Consider the following 20,264-nt stretch of genomic DNA (forward strand, 5'->3'; position numbering starts at 1 on the left):
TTTGTGCACTCATTTCCTGAATACTGCTTATTCCAGGATTTACATACTGAGGAATTACTGGCAGTGGGAAAAGTATATGAAGATCTATACTACATGACAAAAGACTCTTTCATTCAAATAAGGGAAACAATATGATAGCTAAATGTAATAGTCATAATAAACATCTGGCAATGTTGTGGCATGCTAGATTAGGTCATATCTCTAATAAGAGATTGAAACATGTGAATGATGTATATGACTGTGATTTTATGGATATGGCATGTCCTGTTTTTCCTATTGCTAAACAAACCAGATTACCTTTTTTCACTAGTCAAATTTCTACCTTAAAACCTTTTGAGATTGTACATATAGATTTATGGGGACTATACAATGTTAAATATGTTATAAATGTAGTGTATATGTTGACCTTAGTGGATGATTACAGCAGATACTGCTGGACTTACATGCTAACAACAAAGATTCAAGTACCATCTGCCTTGAAATCTTTTTACCAGTTAATTCTTACCCAATTTCAACAAAATATCAAGATCTTCAGATCTGATAATGGCTCAAAATTCATAAATTCTGAATGTCAGAAGTTTTTCCTTGAAAAAGGCATTATTCATCAAAGAACTTGTGTATATACTCCTCAGCAGAATGGAGTAGTGGAAAGGAAACACAGAACCTTAATAAATATTGCTAGAGCTATATTCCACCAAGTCAAATTCCCAAGCCAATTTTAGTCTGAAACCTTGTTATCTGCAACCTACATATCAAATAGAATTCCTTCTAAAAATCTCAAACGGCAAACACCCTATGAAAGATTATATAATAAACCTCCAGAATATTCTCACTTCAGAGTAATTGGATGTTTATGTTACTCAACTAATACACTGCCACACAAACTGAAGTTAGAGCCCCGAGCCCATCTTGTGTGTTCCTTGGTTATTCTCAACAGCATAAAGGGTATAAATTGCACAATCTCAGTACCAAAACTTTATTCCATTCCAGAGATGTGATCTTTATTGAAACCACTTTCCCTTTTCACCACAAAACACTTGAAACCATAACAAATTTTACATTACCAGCATGCATTTATGATGAATATCTATCCCCAATTTCATTTCCCACAACAACATTTGATATTTTTCCAGCAAGTTCACACAGAAATACTTCACAAATACATCCTCCTTCCCCACCAATCATAGAAAATGATACTGCTCCCTCATCTTCAGATAATAGAAAATCAAATTTGTCTCCACAAGGCACATCACAACCCAGTTCTACTGAACCAACTAATATACAACCAACCATTCCTGAATCATTATCAGAAGATCAAATACAGGCTCCAGTTTTAAAAAGAAGCATAAGAACCAAACATACACCAACCTGGTTACAAGAATTTGTGGTTTCTCTCATCTCCCTTTCTCCGTGTAATATATAGTATACAGATCATACGTGTAATATATAAAAGTATCGAGCACATGTACACTGGATTGTTGAGAATATGAAACAATATTAGCGTAATATGGTTGCTCAAGAATCTCCTAAATTGAGAGCATCAATCTTGGAGGAGGAGTATCCTATAATATTCTAAATCCTCTTTCAATTTATAAAGGATGTACTAGAATTGAAATTACACATTATTTTGTAGTACAATATCAATTGAAGCTCATTAATCTCTTTGATATCCTTTGGCCCTCAAAGGTTTATTCTATTTCTTGGTTTAAAAATCCAAAGTTCAATATCTAGGAATTCCATTGCCAAGCTTCGTCTTTCCAATATGTAACTTAGACAACTCAAATTATATATATGTGGTTACCAACACATCCATCAGCATTAATGCCCACAAGTATTGGATCAAAGATAATAAACATTCATTAATGAAGAAATTAGTCATTCACAACCAAATAGAACTAATAAATACTAGATCCAACCCTAGAAAAGACCTGAGTTCCGTTAGTTTCCGTAAAATAATTTATATAAAAATATATTTTATAATTTTCCGTTGTTTAGAGCGTTCAGGAAAATAAATTAATGGAAAATAGTCAAAGAAAAATTAAGTCATTTTTAAGGAAACTAACTTCTCATTTTCAAGAGAGTAACATATTTTCTTGACATTAACAAACTTATTATGACCTTATAAATATATATATTTTTTAATTTATTAATCATCGGTAGCTACTACCACGATTCATCATTCACCTTCAGCCACCTCCATGGATTACTAGCGACTTTTATAATTTACCAATTTTTTGCATTTTTCTCATATTTAATAGTAAAATTATTAGAATATGAAATTTCTATTATTAATATTTTTATGGATTATGAGTTGCAGATTTTGGTATTTTTTTAATTAACTTTTAAAATTGCAAATAAATAATGGGAAATAAGTTGTTTGAAAAATATTTTCAAAGGTAAATTATTTTCTGATAACAAGCAGAACTTTAATTTATAAATAAACTGGCAATATACCCGTGCTATGCACGGAATAAAATTGAGAGAATATATAAATAACTTATAGATTCTTGAATGAAATTTCTTTTATTATACTATTAAAAATTTTATAAAGATATATCAATATTAAAAAAAATATAGAGTATTTTTTATTATTAAAGTAAAAATTAGTAGATAGTCATGTGTTTAGAAATATGGATTAAAAATATTAAAATTTATAGAGATAAATAAAAAAAGTAAAATGAAAGGCAGTAAAATTCATTAATTTGATTTATTTTAAAATTAATGTAAAAAATAATTAACTCGTTATTTCATTAAAATCCATGAATAAATAATTTATTTGAAATAATTAAAATTTGTATAAATCTTCAACTTATCATATTATTAATACTATAATTAATCAATTATATTTAACATAATTTAATTTAATAAAAAAATTTTTAATTTTTTTAATATAAAATAATAACCTCTCATGTCATTAAAATTTATAAATTATGTAATTTATTTATATCTTTAAAAGTTATATAAATTGTTACTTAACACACTATTATTCTCTAATGTTATATTAATCAATTACATTTAAGATGGTTTAATTCAATCATAAATTAATTTATTTTTAATAAATATAAAAATAAATAATTAAGTCATACACATGTCATAATTTGGAATTCTACGTGGCAACATTAAGGAAAATTCTGCCTGCTATATATATATAGTTTACAGCTACAAAAACTTGTTAAATAATCTTTAGAAAAAGAAACAAAAAAAATTTGAGTAAAAACTACTGATCCCATCAGTGGAAAGAAATGTAGAAAATTCTGAACTTTATAAAAAAGGAAATAATATATTTAAAAGCAGAGACCAATACACATTTGCCAAGAATACAGAAGAATATAATGATACAGCTTATATATAGTATTTCTAAAAAAGTTAAAGTGTTTCTTAAGGGTAAACAATTTAAACTTTTAAAAAGTGCATTACTACATCATTTATAAATAAATAAATAAATGGAAACATTTAGATAGAAAGCGTTAAAAATACATTAATGGGTGTTAGAGGAAACTTTTGTTACTTTACAAATTTGAGAGTAAAAATTTGTTACAAAGCAATATATTAATACATTAATTGAATAATTTATTATTATTAAACTCTATCATTTTTTAAAAACTAATAATTAATAATAATTACTTAAAGCCATTAATACATTAAATAATCAAATCAAACCAAACTAAAAATACTAATTCAAATTAAATTCAAACCAAACCAAGCCAATACACTGATACATTAAATAATCAAATCAAACCATGCAAAGTGAAAGCTTAATTGAAGGAATATGCCACGTGTCAAATTAAAATGTCAAGTGGATATGTCACACGTCAACTTTCTAAGAAAAAAAAATACTTGCTATATATATATATATATATATTCAGTACAAAACAATAAAGCACATTGAAATGCAACCAAAAAGAAAGAGAAATTAAGAATAAACTGAAGTTCTTCCCAAAGTCTTCTCTTTAAAGTTGAATCTTCATTGGAATCTTTAACGAGAACCCTCCAAGTCTATTATTCCACACTTGAAGCTCAAAACCAGGGTATGGATTTTACTTTTAAGCCCCAAGAGGCTCTTCTGGTGACCCCTCAAGTATTTTGGATGATCTCTTACTGTATGGATGTTAAGGTTTGATTTGGATGAATTTGAGCTAGGAAAATACGCATTTGCCCACTATTAGGGCTAACTCTTACAAATTATTTGACTTGTGATGTATACATTAATTAAATTCTCTTGTTTTCATCCTTCAAATACTATAAAGGGATAGAAACATCTATCAATAGAAGGATCGCCCTATATGAATATTCATGTGGTTAATTCTCAAAATTATTGTCATTTTAAATCTAATTTTCCATACATAACCATAAAAAAAAAAAAAAGAAAAATATTCTGCAAAGGTCTTAATAGCAAGAAGTGCATGGCAAATATTGCCCAGGAAATTAAAAAAAGTGTAAAAAAAATATAATGTAGTGAAGGGGTAATTACCATGTAGTCCCTACGTTTTACTCGTTACACTAGTAACGATCTTTATTTCTAAAATTATACTATTTAATCCTTACATTATAATTATGTTACACTGTAAGTTTAATCGTGACCGTAAAATATAAAAGTAATTCCAAATATTATCACTATATAGTCCTTATGGTTTTGGTGAAATACACTAGTAAAGACCTGTTATAATTTTATATTATTTAGTCCTTGGATCTGTTTGATAAATTTAGTTGTTCTAGTAGCTGTTAGCTGTTTTAATAGATTTTAATAGTGGTTAGCTGTTAAATATTAGTTGTTAGTGGTTAAAGGTTATATAGCGGTTTAGAATAAAAGTATTCGATACTAATAACTATTTGATTAGCTATTTAATATAAAATGACAAAAAAAGTATGAAAGTAAGGAACAAAGTAAAGACAAGTGATGACATAGGTGTTATAAAGAAAAAGAAATTATAAAACGCTAATCGTTAATGAAAATAATGTTTGATAAAACACTGTCTCAAAATTGTATTACCGAATCTTATAATTAATTAAAATAGTATTTCAACTCTATCAAAACATTAAATACTACTTTAAACACGGCCGCCGAGCATAGTCCTTATATAGTAGTTTCTCTTTAAAGGTGTTTTTAATATTTAACAATCATTTAACAGAAAACTAACCTTTATACTAGTATAACAAAGTTATAATAGAAAGAATAAATAATGTAATTTTAAAAAACCAAAATCCTTAATAGTATGTTTGATATATATATATATATATATATATATATATATATATATATATAAAGGAACTATATAGTAATTACCCCTGGATTGAAAGGTAAAACTTCTCCGCTAGGACCTACCACTTAACCCAAGTAGGTAGGTAAGTTAATCCTTTTCTGTAGTATGAAACAAGCCACATCAAATAGTGCTATTACTCCAACCCAGAATAAGATTAATTTAGCTTGAGCTAAACGAGCTCCCAGTAATTTGTAGAATAAATTGATAAATCAAGCATTCTTGGCCCACTATATTCCATACAAATAGTTTCCACGTGGTAGCACATTCTCAGAAATCTATGGTTTTCATAAGAATGACCTTGAGCCGCCATTCGAATATGAGTACCTTTATTTAATTGAACATATATTTTTAGTGTGAAATTATAAGTTATACCTATTGATTTTAATAAAAAAAAACAAAAAAAAAGATGTTGAAAGATATTTGTACATCTTCAATGAGGTTTAGAAACATTCTTTCAGCTAGCATGGCTTTGAAGAGAACTTGATGCATGACTCAAGAGCAGAGGTGTTATGTGGTAGAAGACCCTTCTTCTTCTTTGATTCAAATGTCTCTAGAAAACTTGTATAATCTTTCTTTTGGGTTTTCCTCCTTCCTTAGCATTGAAAAAGAAGAAAGGCAATTAACAAGTCTCTTCCTTGTCTTGTGTTAAACTTTTTTTTTTCTTTTTTTCCCAAGGAACAAGATTTAATTCTGCAGAATAATTAAATGCAATAAAATACTAGAAAATGTAAAGAAAGGAAGTGGTTGCCGCGGACAACGAATAAACATTGTCGGAGAGCAACTAGCTAGATCGATCTGCTAAAGGAAGAAAAGAATAAAGGGAAAGAGCGAAGAAAAGCAGAGAGAGAATTATTCTTAACTTGTTTCAATAACTGGAGATGGTAATTACTTGGAACTAAATATGTTGATTTCATACTCTCAAAGTGTCAATCCCACAGACATTATGATAACAAAAGATATTAATCTTTTTTTTCTTTTTTTCTTTTTTTTTTTTTTTCTTTTTACACAGTCACAGAAGCAAATGGTGAATAAGAAACTATTTCCATATATACTGGATGTAAATTTTTCTCACTGGGAAGTTTCTTGACACTCGCAAACAATAATCATTCAAAATCCTTGCACATGGTCTGACCAACTTAAATATTCACACTATATACAAGCAGAAACCCAGATCCAAAACAAGATGAGGAAAAAAAAAGAATTAGTTAAATTGAAAATGACAGCAAAAACAACAAACAGAAAAATAATTTGTACATACTAGGAAAAATGTTTCAACCCCGTGATCTTTTGCCAGAAAGGCTGATAGAGCTGACTTTCATGGGAGTTGCCACCACCAATGGTGCTTCTGGGGAGTCGCTAACAGCATAAGTGTCATGCATGAAACGACTTTCTACAATGGATTCATCCTTCAACACAATCTTATAACAATAACAGCTCTTAAGGCCTTGCTGATTCCGGTAGCATTCATGGGCACTGTTCTTCACCTGCTGGAAGTCCCATATGACACTGAACTTTCCCACTGTGGCAACTAGGTGCCGCTCTTGTTTTCCACTCTCAGTGACCTAAAAGACAACATCAAATGTGAGAAAAATGCTTAAGTTTATCCAGTTAATCATGGAAGACTAAGAATAACTTGTCTTAAAAGATGAATGTACCAGAGCAATTAAAATCAGGCAATTGACTCCAAATTATACATAAATGGCTAATACAAGTATGAATTAATTATCAGACCCAACTAAATGCAACTCAAGCCATTTCTCCATTTATATAATAAGAAATAGAAATAAAATACTATCGATATGCACCTCCACCTCCATAGAGTCGACACACTGGCAGATTTTATGATTCAACAATGTGATCAGAATATTTCATTATGTTTTTCTGTAATGATAATCCAATTTTCATTGTGATTATTTATTTGTGGTATTTTAATGATATTTATGCCATGTAAGGGAACCAGTGTATTTAGAGACCAGCTAGGTCAAACAAGATACTCAATGGCATCACTTTATTCAAGGACACAAACTACAAAATTAGCTTCAAAGGAACCCAGGTAACTGAATATTTAGAAAAGCAGTCGTTGGGTTGGGGGAAATAGGATGAGAACAATTGTTGTGAAAATAAAAATGAACCAAATGTAATAAAAACAAACTATCCAGTCTGTTTTGAATCTTCATAAAGTAAAAATACATTAATTGAACAACGGCATACAAACAAAATCTAAAGCAGACTGCCAGAATGATCTCTAATTTGCCAAAGGAATAGCACATGCGAGCCATTAAGTTATGTCAACAGCTTAATGTACCAGATTCACAGAACTTAACTGCTAAATGGATAGAAAGCACGCCAGATTGTATACTAAACTCACAGGCTTCTTTCTTTGGAATGCAACAAACTAGAAAAATTGTCTGATTTGATGATTCATTGACTGCTCCTCACCCTTGCTAATGCAAATGAAAAAACAGAAAATGACTTTATCCAGCAAGATAATTATACTGTATCTCTTTGCTGCAACATTACTATGTTCGATGTGCGAAGTAGTTATCTTGAATTTACTCCATCTACCATTTTGAATGCGTTTCTTTTAGAAACAACCTTAGATTCAACCAGTTGTAATACATCATATAATTGGCAACAACCTCATAGCATTATAATGAACAAGAAACTTTCATTTATTTATCCAAGAAAACTATAGCATTTGACTTATCAATAATCAAAGATGAAAAAATCAACAATATCATGTGAAATTCGTGATGATATCAACAGAAAATATGCATTGATATTGTGGGGGGAAAAGGCATAATTAGACTGTAAAAGCCAACGAATAGAGGACAACAGAAATAATGAATTAAATGATTCTACAGGGAAAGGATATGTGTGCTTACCCATGAGAAATGACCACCATGAAATTTATTATTTGCTCCAGCTAAGTGTGAATCCAAGGGAATTAGCTTCAATAATCTTGGTGCTGGTATCTTATTTCCCATACGACCACTAAACCCTGTCTTAGTCTTACCATCTTTATCCGTAAACAGAGTGCAAATGAGGATCAAATATGTATCAGTTGTCCCCAAAATCCACTTCCCATCGTATGTAACGTCCACATGAGTAATAGGAGAGCCAAGCCCAGGAAAAGCTGTCTTAGCCTGCCTAATTGATGTCTTTGAATACAACCTAATCTTACCATCAAGAGATCCCACAACAATTGATCCATCGCCTGTACTAGCAAAGCATTGAAAATTGGTCCCTCTGGAGAACTGATGCCCCTGACTCCAATTTAAAACTGGCGAATCACCAATACTCTGCACCAGACCTCTCTTCTCTCTCATATCCCATTGACACAACCTATTATCATCCAAACCCAAGAACGTACTCTCTGATGGATCCAATTGAGACCCTTTAGTATCATTTGTTATATCCCTCATTGTAATTTCAGTGCCATCTTTCTCAAACTTCCATTCTGTCACAATCTTTCCTGTCTCAATATCAAGCTGCTGAAGCCCTGCTGAATGTGGCTTCCCTTCTTTCAGCGGACTCATTAACATCATATTTGTCTCTGCCCTCATGAGCATAGCCTTTTTTGGGGTAGATTGCACCGAATTAGTCTCAGTTCTATTATCAAACTTTGCACAAATTCCCTTACCATGAATACCCTTATTATAATTCCTATAAACTTGAACGCCCAATTCATTAACCAAGAAACTATTATCCAAAGCACCTAATGTCAAGCTCTGAACACCGCCATTAGCTGCCTCCTCAAATTCCTCCATCAAATCCTGACTAATACGCACAGGTGTGCATTTTGCTGCATCATCATCCTCAGCATCCTCCCACATCCTATCATCAGCTACTTCTGGCTTAACCCAGCTGATAAAATCCTTCCCATAAATTTTAATCTTATTCTCTTCGCTTGCTTCAAGACCATAAACATTCTCAAACAAACAGTTCTGAAATTGGGTCACAAATGTCCTATACTCCTCATCAGTGTAAAATTTCAACGCCCAAACTCCGTTACTAACAAAATCAACACGCCGTTGATCTCCAAACATCTGCAATTGCATTTCCGTGGAAACCCTAGCCCTAACTTTAGAACCAACTTTCAAAATCCAAAAGGAATCACCTCCACCCTCAGATTCGTCTTCTTGATCAGAATCATCAGAACCTTTAGTTTTAGAGGTCTTGACGAAACTGTAAGAGGTGCGCTTATCGGAGACGACCCATTTAGCGTTGGGGGTATTACCGCCGATGTGGAGATAAAGCTTGACAGGGCGATTAGGGAGGCCATGCTGGGAGAGCTTTAGGGATTTGAATTTCATGTCCATTTCATCTAAATCTTTTTTGGATTGGGTTGAAGAGGTGCTTAGAGGCGTTTCTTGGCGCTCTACGGCGTCATAGTGGATTTCTTCTGCTTCATCTTCCTCCTCCTGCGATTCATACTCTGATTCTGTGTCTGTGAGTTCTTCACCTTCGCGACTTTGAGATGTGCCCATGTTTGGATTTGTGAGAAAGAGAGAGCGAGAAATGGGAATTTGCGAGGGAATTTGGAAAAAATGATTTCAGATTTGGGGATTTGAGCTGCGAAGAAGACTGATTTATTTGATTCAGGCGGTTAGTTCTTTGGGGTTTTATAGAAGATCATTTGACCGGTTATGGCCGGTTTTTTCTTTGTTTTTTTATGCTTCAAACTGTAAATAAATTATATTTAATACATAGATTTTATATTTTATGAGAAAATGCGTAATTTTTATGACAAATTAGGCTCTTTAAAAGAAACTAATTTAATTTTTATTGTTTAATTGTATTATTAAGGATGTTCTTAAAAATGGTATTATTAAAAACAATTTAAAACTACTTTAGTCTTTGGAACGTATTAAAAAATATTTCCATTTATTTCAAAAAATTATAAAAGTATTTAACCTTATAAGATTTTTTTATATAATATGAAGAAAAATATGTACAAAATAAATAAAAAAATAAGGAAAATCAATCTTCCAATAATTTCTTGCAATGGGCTATTTACTTGGTGTATGGGCACTAGATGTATGACAAGAATTTTTCAGTATTTAAATAGTTAACCACAAAAAGATATATATTTAAATATTTTTTATAAATATTCATATAATTATATATAGTTTTAATAATTTATTATATATTAGTTTTAATAATTTATCATCATGTTAAAAGTTGATTTTAACAATTATACGTATTAATAAATTTGAATAAAGATAATTAATTTTAAATATAAAATAAAATAATTGGAGTAATAGAACTCAAATTTAATAGAAATAATAGAATAAGTGCACATTGCCCAACAACAATAATAAGAAATTTTACTACCTAATGAACACAGCCTCCAAATTTTTTTTAATTAAAGAAATGCTAGAAGAGTCAGAAAGGTGGGGCCCGAAATAAAAATCTTTATGTGGTCTTTGTCTTTGGCTACCGGATATCACCAGTTATCCTTCGCGTTGAAATAACGTCGCGCTCTCGCGTTTTCTTCCTATTGAAGAAAATCAAAAGAATATGCCGCCAGAATTTGCCACGTGTTGGCACCGTGTTTCAAGCGTGGGCGCGTCGCAAGAAAGCCACTGAGCTACTATCTAATAAGGGTACTAATTAGTCGCGCTGGCAAGAAAATCAGGCCTACCTGACACAATAAATACATTTATTGATGCTAAACCAACGTGCGAACCGTCGGTTCGATTTTTAATCGCGCTGATAAATCGATTTAATTTAATTACGTTCAACAGATTTAATTTGATTGATTATGGATATTCATGTTGTGAAAATTGGGCTTTTTTCACCAAAAGCAATTTGTAAATTACTGTACTTACTAACTACACTAAGTAAATTTCCAGGTAAGTGGAGGAGTCACAAATGGTCTCACTTAAAATCCACTTGCCTAGACAGAATTTATCTAGAAGTAATTAATTAGACAATAACCACCAAAAATATTTTTGCCCAACAATAGCTATTAAATAAATAAAGACAAAAGCAATAAATAAAAGAGAATACCAAAATTTAACGAGGTTCGGCCAATTTTGCCTACGTCCTCGGACACGACCAAATTTATATTTCACTAAAGAAATATACAAATTGAGAGAGGAGAGAAACTTGTCTAATCTACTTAAGAATTGGAAGGCAAGTTTTGGAATGATTTTAAACTTAAGGAGCTAGGCTCCTTTTATAGCCAAAAGGCTCCCTATTCTAATCCTAGTTTACCGATGTGGGATTTTTGCCACATAACCAATAATCTCCACCTTGGCGAAAATCCCACCAATGCAAGCTTCTGCTCTTTCTCTCACAAAGTTGTAGTGCCTTCAAATATGCTTGGCAGTGCCAAGCTTCAATTTTTAACAATATTGATCAAGTCCAAACAATGTTTGAACTTGACAGCTGTCACCACTTTTGTCAACATATCAGCAGGATTTTCAGCAGTATGAATCTTCTGGAGTTGAACCAGTCCCTCCTCCAGAATTTCTCTGACAAAATGAAATCGAACGTCGATATGCTTCGTCCTTGCATGATAAACTTGGTTCTTTGCCAAGTGAATAGCACTCTGGCTATCGCAATGTACAACAATGTTGTTTTGCCTAATTCCCAATTCATCAAGCAATCCTTGAAGCCAAATTGCTTCCTTCACAGCTTCTGTAACTGCCATATACTCTGCCTCTGTTGTAGACAAAGCTACTATTGACTGTAAAGTAGACTTCCAACTAACTGGTGCTTTCGCAAGAGTAAACACATAACCAGTAGTTGATCGACGTTTATCCAAATCACCGGCATAATCAGAATCACAGTATCCGACTATGCGTTGACCACTATTCTTATCCTGCTCAAAAATCAATCCAACATCCACGGTGTTCTGAAGGTACCGCAGAATCCATTTCACAGCTTGCCAATGCTCCTTGCCAGGATCATGCATGTATCTGCTCACAACTCCAACTGCCTGTGAAATGTCTGGTCTAGTACACACCATAGCATACATCAAGCTACCTACAGCATTTGTATAGGGAACTTTTAACATGTATTCCCGTTCTGCATCGTCTTTTGGCGATTGAGCTGCACTGAGTTTGAAATGAGGAGCAAGAGGTGTACTAACAGGTTTGGTTTTGTCATCCATACCAAAACGCTTTAGTATCTTTCTCAGATATTGCTTCTGATTCAGACAAAGTCTCCCCAATTTCCTATCTCTGGTTATCTCGATGCCGAGAATCCTTTTTGCTTCGCCCAGATCTTTCATTTCAAATTCTTGATTCAACTGATTCTTCAAATTCTCAATTTCTTGTTTATTCTTTGAAGCTATCAGCATATCATCAACATACAAAAGAAGATAAATGAAAGAGCCATCTTGTAGCTTGCGCAAATACACACAATGATCTTATTTGCTTCTTGTGTACTTTTGCCTTTGCATAAACTTATCAAATCGCTTGTACCACTGCCTCGGAGATTGCTTCAATCCGTAAAGTGATTTCTCAAGTTTACATACCATATTTTCCTTTCCAACAACCTTGAATCCTTCTGGCTGAGTCATATAGATTTCCTCTTCCAAATTTCCATGTAAAAATGCAGTTTTTACATCCAATTGAACTAGTTCCAAATCAAACTGTGCTACCAAGGCTAACAAAATCCGAATGGAGGAATGTTTTACAACTGGAGAAAATACTTCATTATAATCAATTCTCTCCGTCTGAGCGTAGCCTTTAGCTACCAACCTTGCCTTATAATGAACACTGTCTCTGTCAGGAAATCCATCTTTCTTTGCATATACCCATTTGCATCCTATTGCCTTCTTTCCCTTTGGTGGATCAACTAAGTTCCACATCTGATTCTTATAAAGGGACTTCATTTCATCTTCCATAGCTTTTCTCCACTTTACTTCTTCTGAACTTTTGACAGCTTCATTGAAAGTGGATGGAATGCTATCATCTGCAATTGGAGATGCATAGGCCACCATATCATCAAAACGAGCAGGCTTTCTTATAACTCTCCTTGGCCTATCAAGTGCAATTGACTCAAGTTGCTGTGGAGGTTCTTGGAGTTGAACCTCGTCTTCATCTGAATCTCCTTCTACCTCAGGAGTTTCTGCAGGTTCGGTACTTGCCATTGGGATTTTTCTATCAAACTCCACCTGTTTGGGAGTATCCTCCACCTGTTGTGGAGTACCATCTGATTGTTCTACTGTCACCTTTTTTAACATGGTAGATTCATCAAAAGTGACATCTCTGCTAAAGATTATTTTCTTTGATTCTGTGCACCATAGTCGATAGCCTTTAACACCGGTGCTTATCCCCATGAAAATGGCTTTCTTAGCTCTTGGATCCAGCTTCGATTCCTTAACATGATAATATGCAGTGGAACCAAATACACGTAAGGAATCATAATCATTAGCAGGTTCTCCACACCATACCTCTATAGGTGTTTTGCCACCAATAGCAGTTGATGGTAATCGATTAATGAGATGGCACGCATATGACAAAGCCTCAGCCCAAAATTTCTTGTCTAACCCAGCATTAGACAACATACACCGAACTTTCTCCAGCAACGTTCGGTTCATACGTTCTACCACCCCATTCTGCTGCGGTGTATTTCTAACTGTGAAGTGCCGAACAATACCTTCATCTGCACAGATTTTATCAAAAGCATCATTTTTATACTCTCCTCCATTATCTGTTCGGAGACATTTGATGCGTCTGCCAGTCTGAGTTTCCACTAATTTTTTCCATTTAAGGAAAACTTTAAGCACTTCATCTTTTGACTTCAAGGTATACACCCAAACCCTTCGAGAGAAATCATCAACAAAGGTCACATAATAGTGTTTACCACTCAAAGAAGCTGTTGTAGAGGGTCCCCATACATCAGAGTGAACATAGTCCAAAATACCCTTGGTATTATGGATTCCGGTGCCAAATTTCACTCTTGTCTGCTTTCCTTTGGTGCAATGCTCACAGAAGTCCAACTTGCAGGTTTTGACATTTTTCAATAATCCCTGATCTGACAATCTTTTCAAGGATTTTTCACCTGCATGTCCCAAATGCCTATGCCACAATCTGGTTGTTTCCAATTCTTTGTCATCACTAGAAACAACTGTTGTTGTCGATCCAATAATTGTATTACCCTGATAGTAATACAAATTATTCCTTCTCCGAACTCCTTTCATCACCACAAGTGCACCAGAGATGACTTTCATCACTCTATCTTTCGCAATTACAGTGAGTCCTTTTGATTCTAGGGTCCCACTGAAATGAGATTCTTTGTCAAACTCGGTACATATCGAACATCAGTCAGGATCCTGATTGACCCATCATGATTCTTCAAATGGATTGAACCAATCCCTTCTGTGAAGCAAGGAACATTATTTGCAGTATAGACAACTTCATTTTCAAGTTCTTTAAAGTCAAAAAACCAGTCCCGGTGGGGACTCATATGATGACTGCATGCAGAGTCTAGCAGCCATACCTCACCAGAACTTGTCAAATTTGCTGATGAATTGTCTATAGATGCCATGATAACTAATGAGAAGTCTGAGTCTTCATCATCACACTCAGCTATGTTTGAATTAATAACAGCTTTGCCTTTGGCTTTTAGCTTTGGACAATCTTTCTTCCAATGACCTTTCTCACGGCAAAAGGCACACTCATCTTTTTCAACTCTGGTTTTTGAACGGGATCTACTTTTCTTTCCCCCTTTCTTTTGGCTTCGTGAACGGCCTCCAACTACCAGAGCTTCTACTTCAGTTGCCTTTTCCTTCTTTTCTATCTTTCTCAGTTCATGGCTATAAAGATCAGCACAAACTTCACTGAAAGTCACATCTTTATTCCCATAAATTAGAGTCGTTGTAAGATGTTCAAATTCATCAGGAAGAGATGCTAGCAACAACACTGCCAAATCTTCGTCTTCAAATATCACATCCAAATTAAACAAATCACCCACCAACTGATTAAATTTTGTGATGTGTTCATTCATAGTGGTACCAGGAACATAATCAAAGTGATACAATTTCTTCTTCATGAAGAGTTTATTCTGATTGTTTTTCTTCAAAAATTTCTCCTCCAATGCCTTCCATAATTTGTTTGCAGAAGTTTCTTTCGAGAAAGCATATTTTTGCTCTCTAGAAAGACACGACCGAATTGTACCACATGCCAGACGATTGATGGTCTTTCATTCACTCTCCTCCATCTAGTTTGGTTTCTCTTTTTCAATAGCAACATCTAGACCTTGCTGAAAGAGAGCGTCTAGAACTTCACTTTGCCACATTCCGAAATGACCGGTCCCATCGAAAATCTCCACTGTAAATCTTGCATTTGATACAGCATTTCTTATGAAGGTTGATGTTGTAGCAGGTGTGGTATTTTTCTTTCCATCTGCCATTTCTACTTTAAATATTTAATAGCTATAAAATCAATTTTCAAAATGCGGAACACAACCAAGGAACCTTTTTTATGTGGCATATCAGACTATGCTGCAACCACAGTGAATACTTAGTAACCTTGGCTCTGATACCAATTGTTGTGGAAATTGAGCTTTTTCCACCAAAAGCAATTTGTGAATTACTGTACTTACTAACTACACTAAGTAAATTGGTCTAGGCAAGTGGATTTTAAGTGAGACCATTTGTGACTCCTCCACTTACCTGGGAATTTACTTAGTGTAGTTAGTAAGTACAGTAATTAATTAGACAATAACCACCAAAAATATTTTTGCCCAACAATAGCTATTAAATAAATAAAGACAAAAGCAATAAATAAAAGAGAATACCAAAATTTAACGAGGTTCGGCCAATTTTGCCTACGTCCTCGGACACTATCAAATTTATATTTCACTAAAGAAATATACAAATTGAGAGAGGAGAGAAACTTGTCTAATCCACTTAAGAATTGGAAGACAAGTTTTGGAATGATTTTAAACTTAAGGAGCTAGGCTCCTTTTATAGCCAAAAGGCTCCCTATTCTAATCCTAGTTTCCCGATGTGGGATTTTTGCCACATAACCAATAATTCAGACCAAAACTCAAATAAATTTATTTGAAATTACAAATCAAATTAAATTGATTAATATAAATAATTAAATCAAATAGATTCGATTTGATTTATTTGCTAATTTTAACTGATTTATCATCAGAGTTGCCTGTCTTTAATTAATAATTGTTATGAAATTTTCATTAAAAATTTATTTCATTTTTCATAGCTTATTTCAGTACCTAATTTTTATTGGCTTTTTCAATTTATTTTAGTAGAAATATGTATAAATATATATAAAGTGAATGATGTTTGATGATGTGACATAATATTAAGAAATTTATTAATTCATTTAAAATATCCTAAATTACTACCTTTATTTCATAAATTTTACGTTTTTTAAAAAAATTATTAAATTTGTATAAGTTACAATAAATTATTAAGTAAATTGTCTATATTGCCTTTAATTTAATATAATTCTTTAAAAAAAACTATTAAATTGAAATAATAACTATTGGTTATATAAAAAGGGTACATGAAAAAAAAATATTTATTACTTCTTAAAACTGCAAATGTGATAAATATTTTAAAACAAAAACTATTTTCTCAAATGTGACAAATATTATGAAATGGAGATAATACTTAATTTAGTTGCTTACATGGCTTTTTGAGGAGTGACGATCTAAACCCTTACCAAAGGGGAGAACTCTTAATTATAGAGTTCCAAGATTAATATGTACAACAGATGAAAAATTATTATACATTTGAATCTTCAACGTTCAAAATCCATCATAGTAATATATATTTAAATCAACTAATTAATAGAAAACTCAAGATAATCACTTTCTTAATATACTACATAGTCATATACCTAAATTTAAACCTTCTATCCTTTAATATTAATTAAGAAATCATAATTTTATTTTTATTTTAATTTTTTGAACATTTTTACAAGCTAAATTATTAAAAGTACTTTTACTTTGTGAATAGTTTTAATTGTATCATAAATCTAACTTTCTTCTTCTAATATCTTAAACTTCAATTTTAGTTACAATATCACCCTAATTGTAAATTGTATCCAGTTTAATGAATAAAATATTATTTTTATTGAACCTATACTCTCTCTTATGGTCAGATTAATTAAAAATTTACTGTTTAAATACCCTAATAAATATTGGTTAGGAATTTAAATTCATAAAAGCCAAGTAAAATAATAAATTTTTGTTAATTATAAGCTTAAAATATTAGTTTAGGTTTTTGTTTTGTCATTTTTTAAGCATGAAATTTTGTTTATACTCACGTTAAGTCTCTTATAAAAATATGTTTTATTCATTACGGTGTCATTTTGTTTTATTTTTAGAGAATCATTATTTGTTGTCAATATTATATAAATAAACAAAAGTATTTTATTTTAAAGATGAATAGATTATTTTTATTTTAATATTATATAAATAAATATAAATATTTATTTTTTTTATAAGCAATGGTGGTGGGAAGAAGTCTAATTTGGGGAAAAAAATGTTAAATTGGATCTTACAAAAATAATATTGTACTCATTAAACTGGGTACAATTTGTAATTAAAATGTTATTGTAATTAAAATTAAAATTCAGGATACTAAGAAAAGAAATTTGAATCTAAAGTATAATTAAAACTATCCATAAAATTTAGAGTATTTTTAATAATTTAGTCATATCAAATTAAAATATAAAATAAAAAGAGAAAATTACTATTATGTCCCTCTATTATAGTCAAATACACTAGTCAATTATTGCTTTTTTCAAAATACATGATTACATCTCTAAATTTGATCTCATCGATCTCTTAAGTCCTCTCGTCAATTTTTAAATTTTTTGCTCTTAATTTATATATATATTTTTTTTTGAAAGAAGAATTATCATATATTATCTCAATGAAAAGTAATACATCAAACATTCGGGCACTGAATCCCAAACATGAACACGATTAAAACGATAGGACGCTCTAGCTAAGCAATGAGCACCTATATCATCGTGTCTTCTAATCCAACGAACCTGGACTAATGGAATGGAGGCTAATAACAAAATACAATCAGAAATAACAATACCCAACTCACTCATATCTCTAATCTTGGACGAAAGAGCATTAGAAAGACATTGAGAATCTATTAGAATAGTACCTGCACTCTGAATATGCTGAGCTATAAACTGTAAAGTGAAGCGCAGAGCCAAACTTTCCGCCATAAGTGGAGATGGCTGACCTTCATAGAAACTGGAAATAGCGCGCAAAAAACATCCTTCATTGTCTTCAAAAACAGCCCCTATACCCGCTGATCGTATATTAGAAAAAATAGCAGCATCCACATGACAAGTCCACTCTCCCAGCTCGGTAATAGCAGGTGCTACCTGAGGAATTTGTACCAGAGGCATTTGCGGCTTTACCAAGGTATTCTTGAAGTCTTGAAAAAGAATAGAAGCTGTAGCACTAACATTCATAGGATTCCATTCCCTTTGTTGCCAAAGAAATTTGTTCCTAGCATCCCACACACTCCATGCGACATAAGAGATAAAAGCTAACTTTTCGGAATTATTTTGCTTCAAGACCTGCATATAAAGATTTTTAAAAGAAAAGTTAGTAAAAGCCTCCTCCACCCTACACACTTTCCAAACCTCCAACACCTTTGTGCACAATAATAATGCATGATTAACATCCTCCGCCAAATCACAATAAGGGCATACAGTGTCCACATTCATACCCCTTCTGCTCAATCTCTGTCGAGTAGGCAATAAGTTACGCAAAGTTCGCCAAATGAAATCTCTGACTTTTGGTGCAACATTCAACTTCCATATACTCCCCCACCCCTCACCCTCTATACTCTTGGCACCCCTTCCCAACACCCTCAAGGCAAGTGCTGTTAATTTATATTGAAAATACAAAAATATCGCTTATTTAAACTAAAATCATCAAACCTTCATCTTTCTCTCTCCTTCCTTATAATGGGAAGTAACACAAAATCTGACCTCACAACAAAAACTTCCCCACTTGAATGAATCTATTAGGAGTAACAATGAGCAACAAATTCAAGCAACACAAGCTGTCCCAAATCATACACAATCAAAAATAACATTCACCACATGAACACAAATCTTTTTACGTGGAAAACTCCTCCGGTGTGAAGGATAAAAACCACGGGACCTCTCCTCCGGTCCAAGGAAATAAAGTTCACTATCACAAATATTGTCTTACAACTTACAGCAAGCTACAACCATCAAAATATGTAGCTATACCACAAACAACCACAAATAAATGTGTGGGAACACAATAGAGTGATCACAAAACACAGCTGCTGTTCTCAATACATTTAAAAATGTTCTACTCATCCAAAAATTAAACTGATCAGCCAGAATCAAGAGTTGGATGTTAGGAACAAGCTCACCAAAAATCAGCTCAATCCGACAAAGGATGACTGCCAAAAATGCTGAAGAAGATGAAGCTATGCAGAGCTAGAAGCAGAACAGGACAGCTTCGGATTCAGACCCAGAACTCAATCTCTGAACCTCCAAATGAAAATCCCTACGGTGAGAATCAAGAACAGAGAGCAAAGAAAAACATATCCAAAAATCACAACGATCCAACGGTTGAAACTCCAGGAATCTCTAGAACACGGTGGCTGGTGCTGGATGGGGCTGTGCAGAAAAACCCTCTCCTCTCCTCTGTTTTTCTCACACGATTTCTGGTTGTGTGTCGATCAAATGAGAGCCAAAAAATATTAGGAATATGGCTGTTAGTTGAGGGGCATAATTGTAAAATAATAATTAGTTAGTGGACTTCAAAATATGGGCTTTTACCACACAGGAAGGGAACCCAAACCCAACAATTCTCCCCCTTCCCGACTATGTGGAAGAGGTGCCCAAACCGGTACTCAAACGGCATATTTCAAACTTCATTCTTGGTAGAGACTTTGTGCACATATCAGCACCATTATCATCCGTATGAATCTTCTCAAGCTCAATTGACTTAGAATCCAAAACATCACGGATCCAATGATATCTCACATCAATATGTTTA

General features: G+C 32.8%; 2 protein-coding genes across 2 annotated transcripts; both read right to left on the minus strand.

Annotated features, from left to right (window-relative positions):
- Window positions 1-6,286: 6,286 nt before the first annotated feature.
- On the minus strand, window positions 6,287-9,854 carry LOC105629838 (Vacuolar import/degradation, Vid27-related protein). Its single transcript, XM_012211488.4, has 2 exons — window positions 8,147-9,854; window positions 6,287-6,823 (listed from the first exon to the last, which is right to left on the minus strand). The coding sequence occupies exons 1-2, from the start codon at window positions 9,749-9,751 to the stop codon at window positions 6,533-6,535; spliced, it is 1,896 nt and encodes a 631-aa protein (XP_012066878.1). The 5' UTR covers window positions 9,752-9,854; the 3' UTR covers window positions 6,287-6,532.
- Window positions 9,855-18,121: 8,267 nt separating this feature from the next.
- LOC149495520 (uncharacterized) lies at window positions 18,122-19,465 on the minus strand. Its single transcript, XM_089723187.1, has 3 exons — window positions 19,450-19,465; window positions 18,866-19,107; window positions 18,122-18,799 (listed from the first exon to the last, which is right to left on the minus strand). Exons 1-3 carry the CDS (start codon window positions 19,463-19,465, stop codon window positions 18,122-18,124), a joined length of 936 nt encoding a protein of 311 aa, XP_089579313.1.
- Window positions 19,466-20,264: the final 799 nt, after the last annotated feature.

This window comes from Jatropha curcas, chromosome 6, assembly GCF_041381405.1.
Source record: "Jatropha curcas cultivar XTBG-Jc1 chromosome 6, XTBG_Jcur_1.0, whole genome shotgun sequence".
Classification (NCBI taxonomy): domain Eukaryota; kingdom Viridiplantae; phylum Streptophyta; class Magnoliopsida; order Malpighiales; family Euphorbiaceae; genus Jatropha; species Jatropha curcas.

Bases quoted from the DNA above. Each gene is read 5' to 3' on its own strand.
- LOC105629838 (XM_012211488.4), bottom strand. From the start codon at position 9,751: ATGGGCACATCTCAAAGTCGCGAAGGTGAAGAACTCACAGACACAGAA. The intron at 6,824-8,146 runs GTAAGCACACAT...GTTGTCTTTTAG, and splicing joins ATGGTGGTCATTTCTCATGG to GTCACTGAGAGTGGAAAACA.
- LOC149495520 (XM_089723187.1), bottom strand. The intron at 18,800-18,865 runs GTTTGGAAAGTG...CTTTATATGCAG, and splicing joins TGTGCACAAAGGTGTTGGAG to GTCTTGAAGCAAAATAATTC.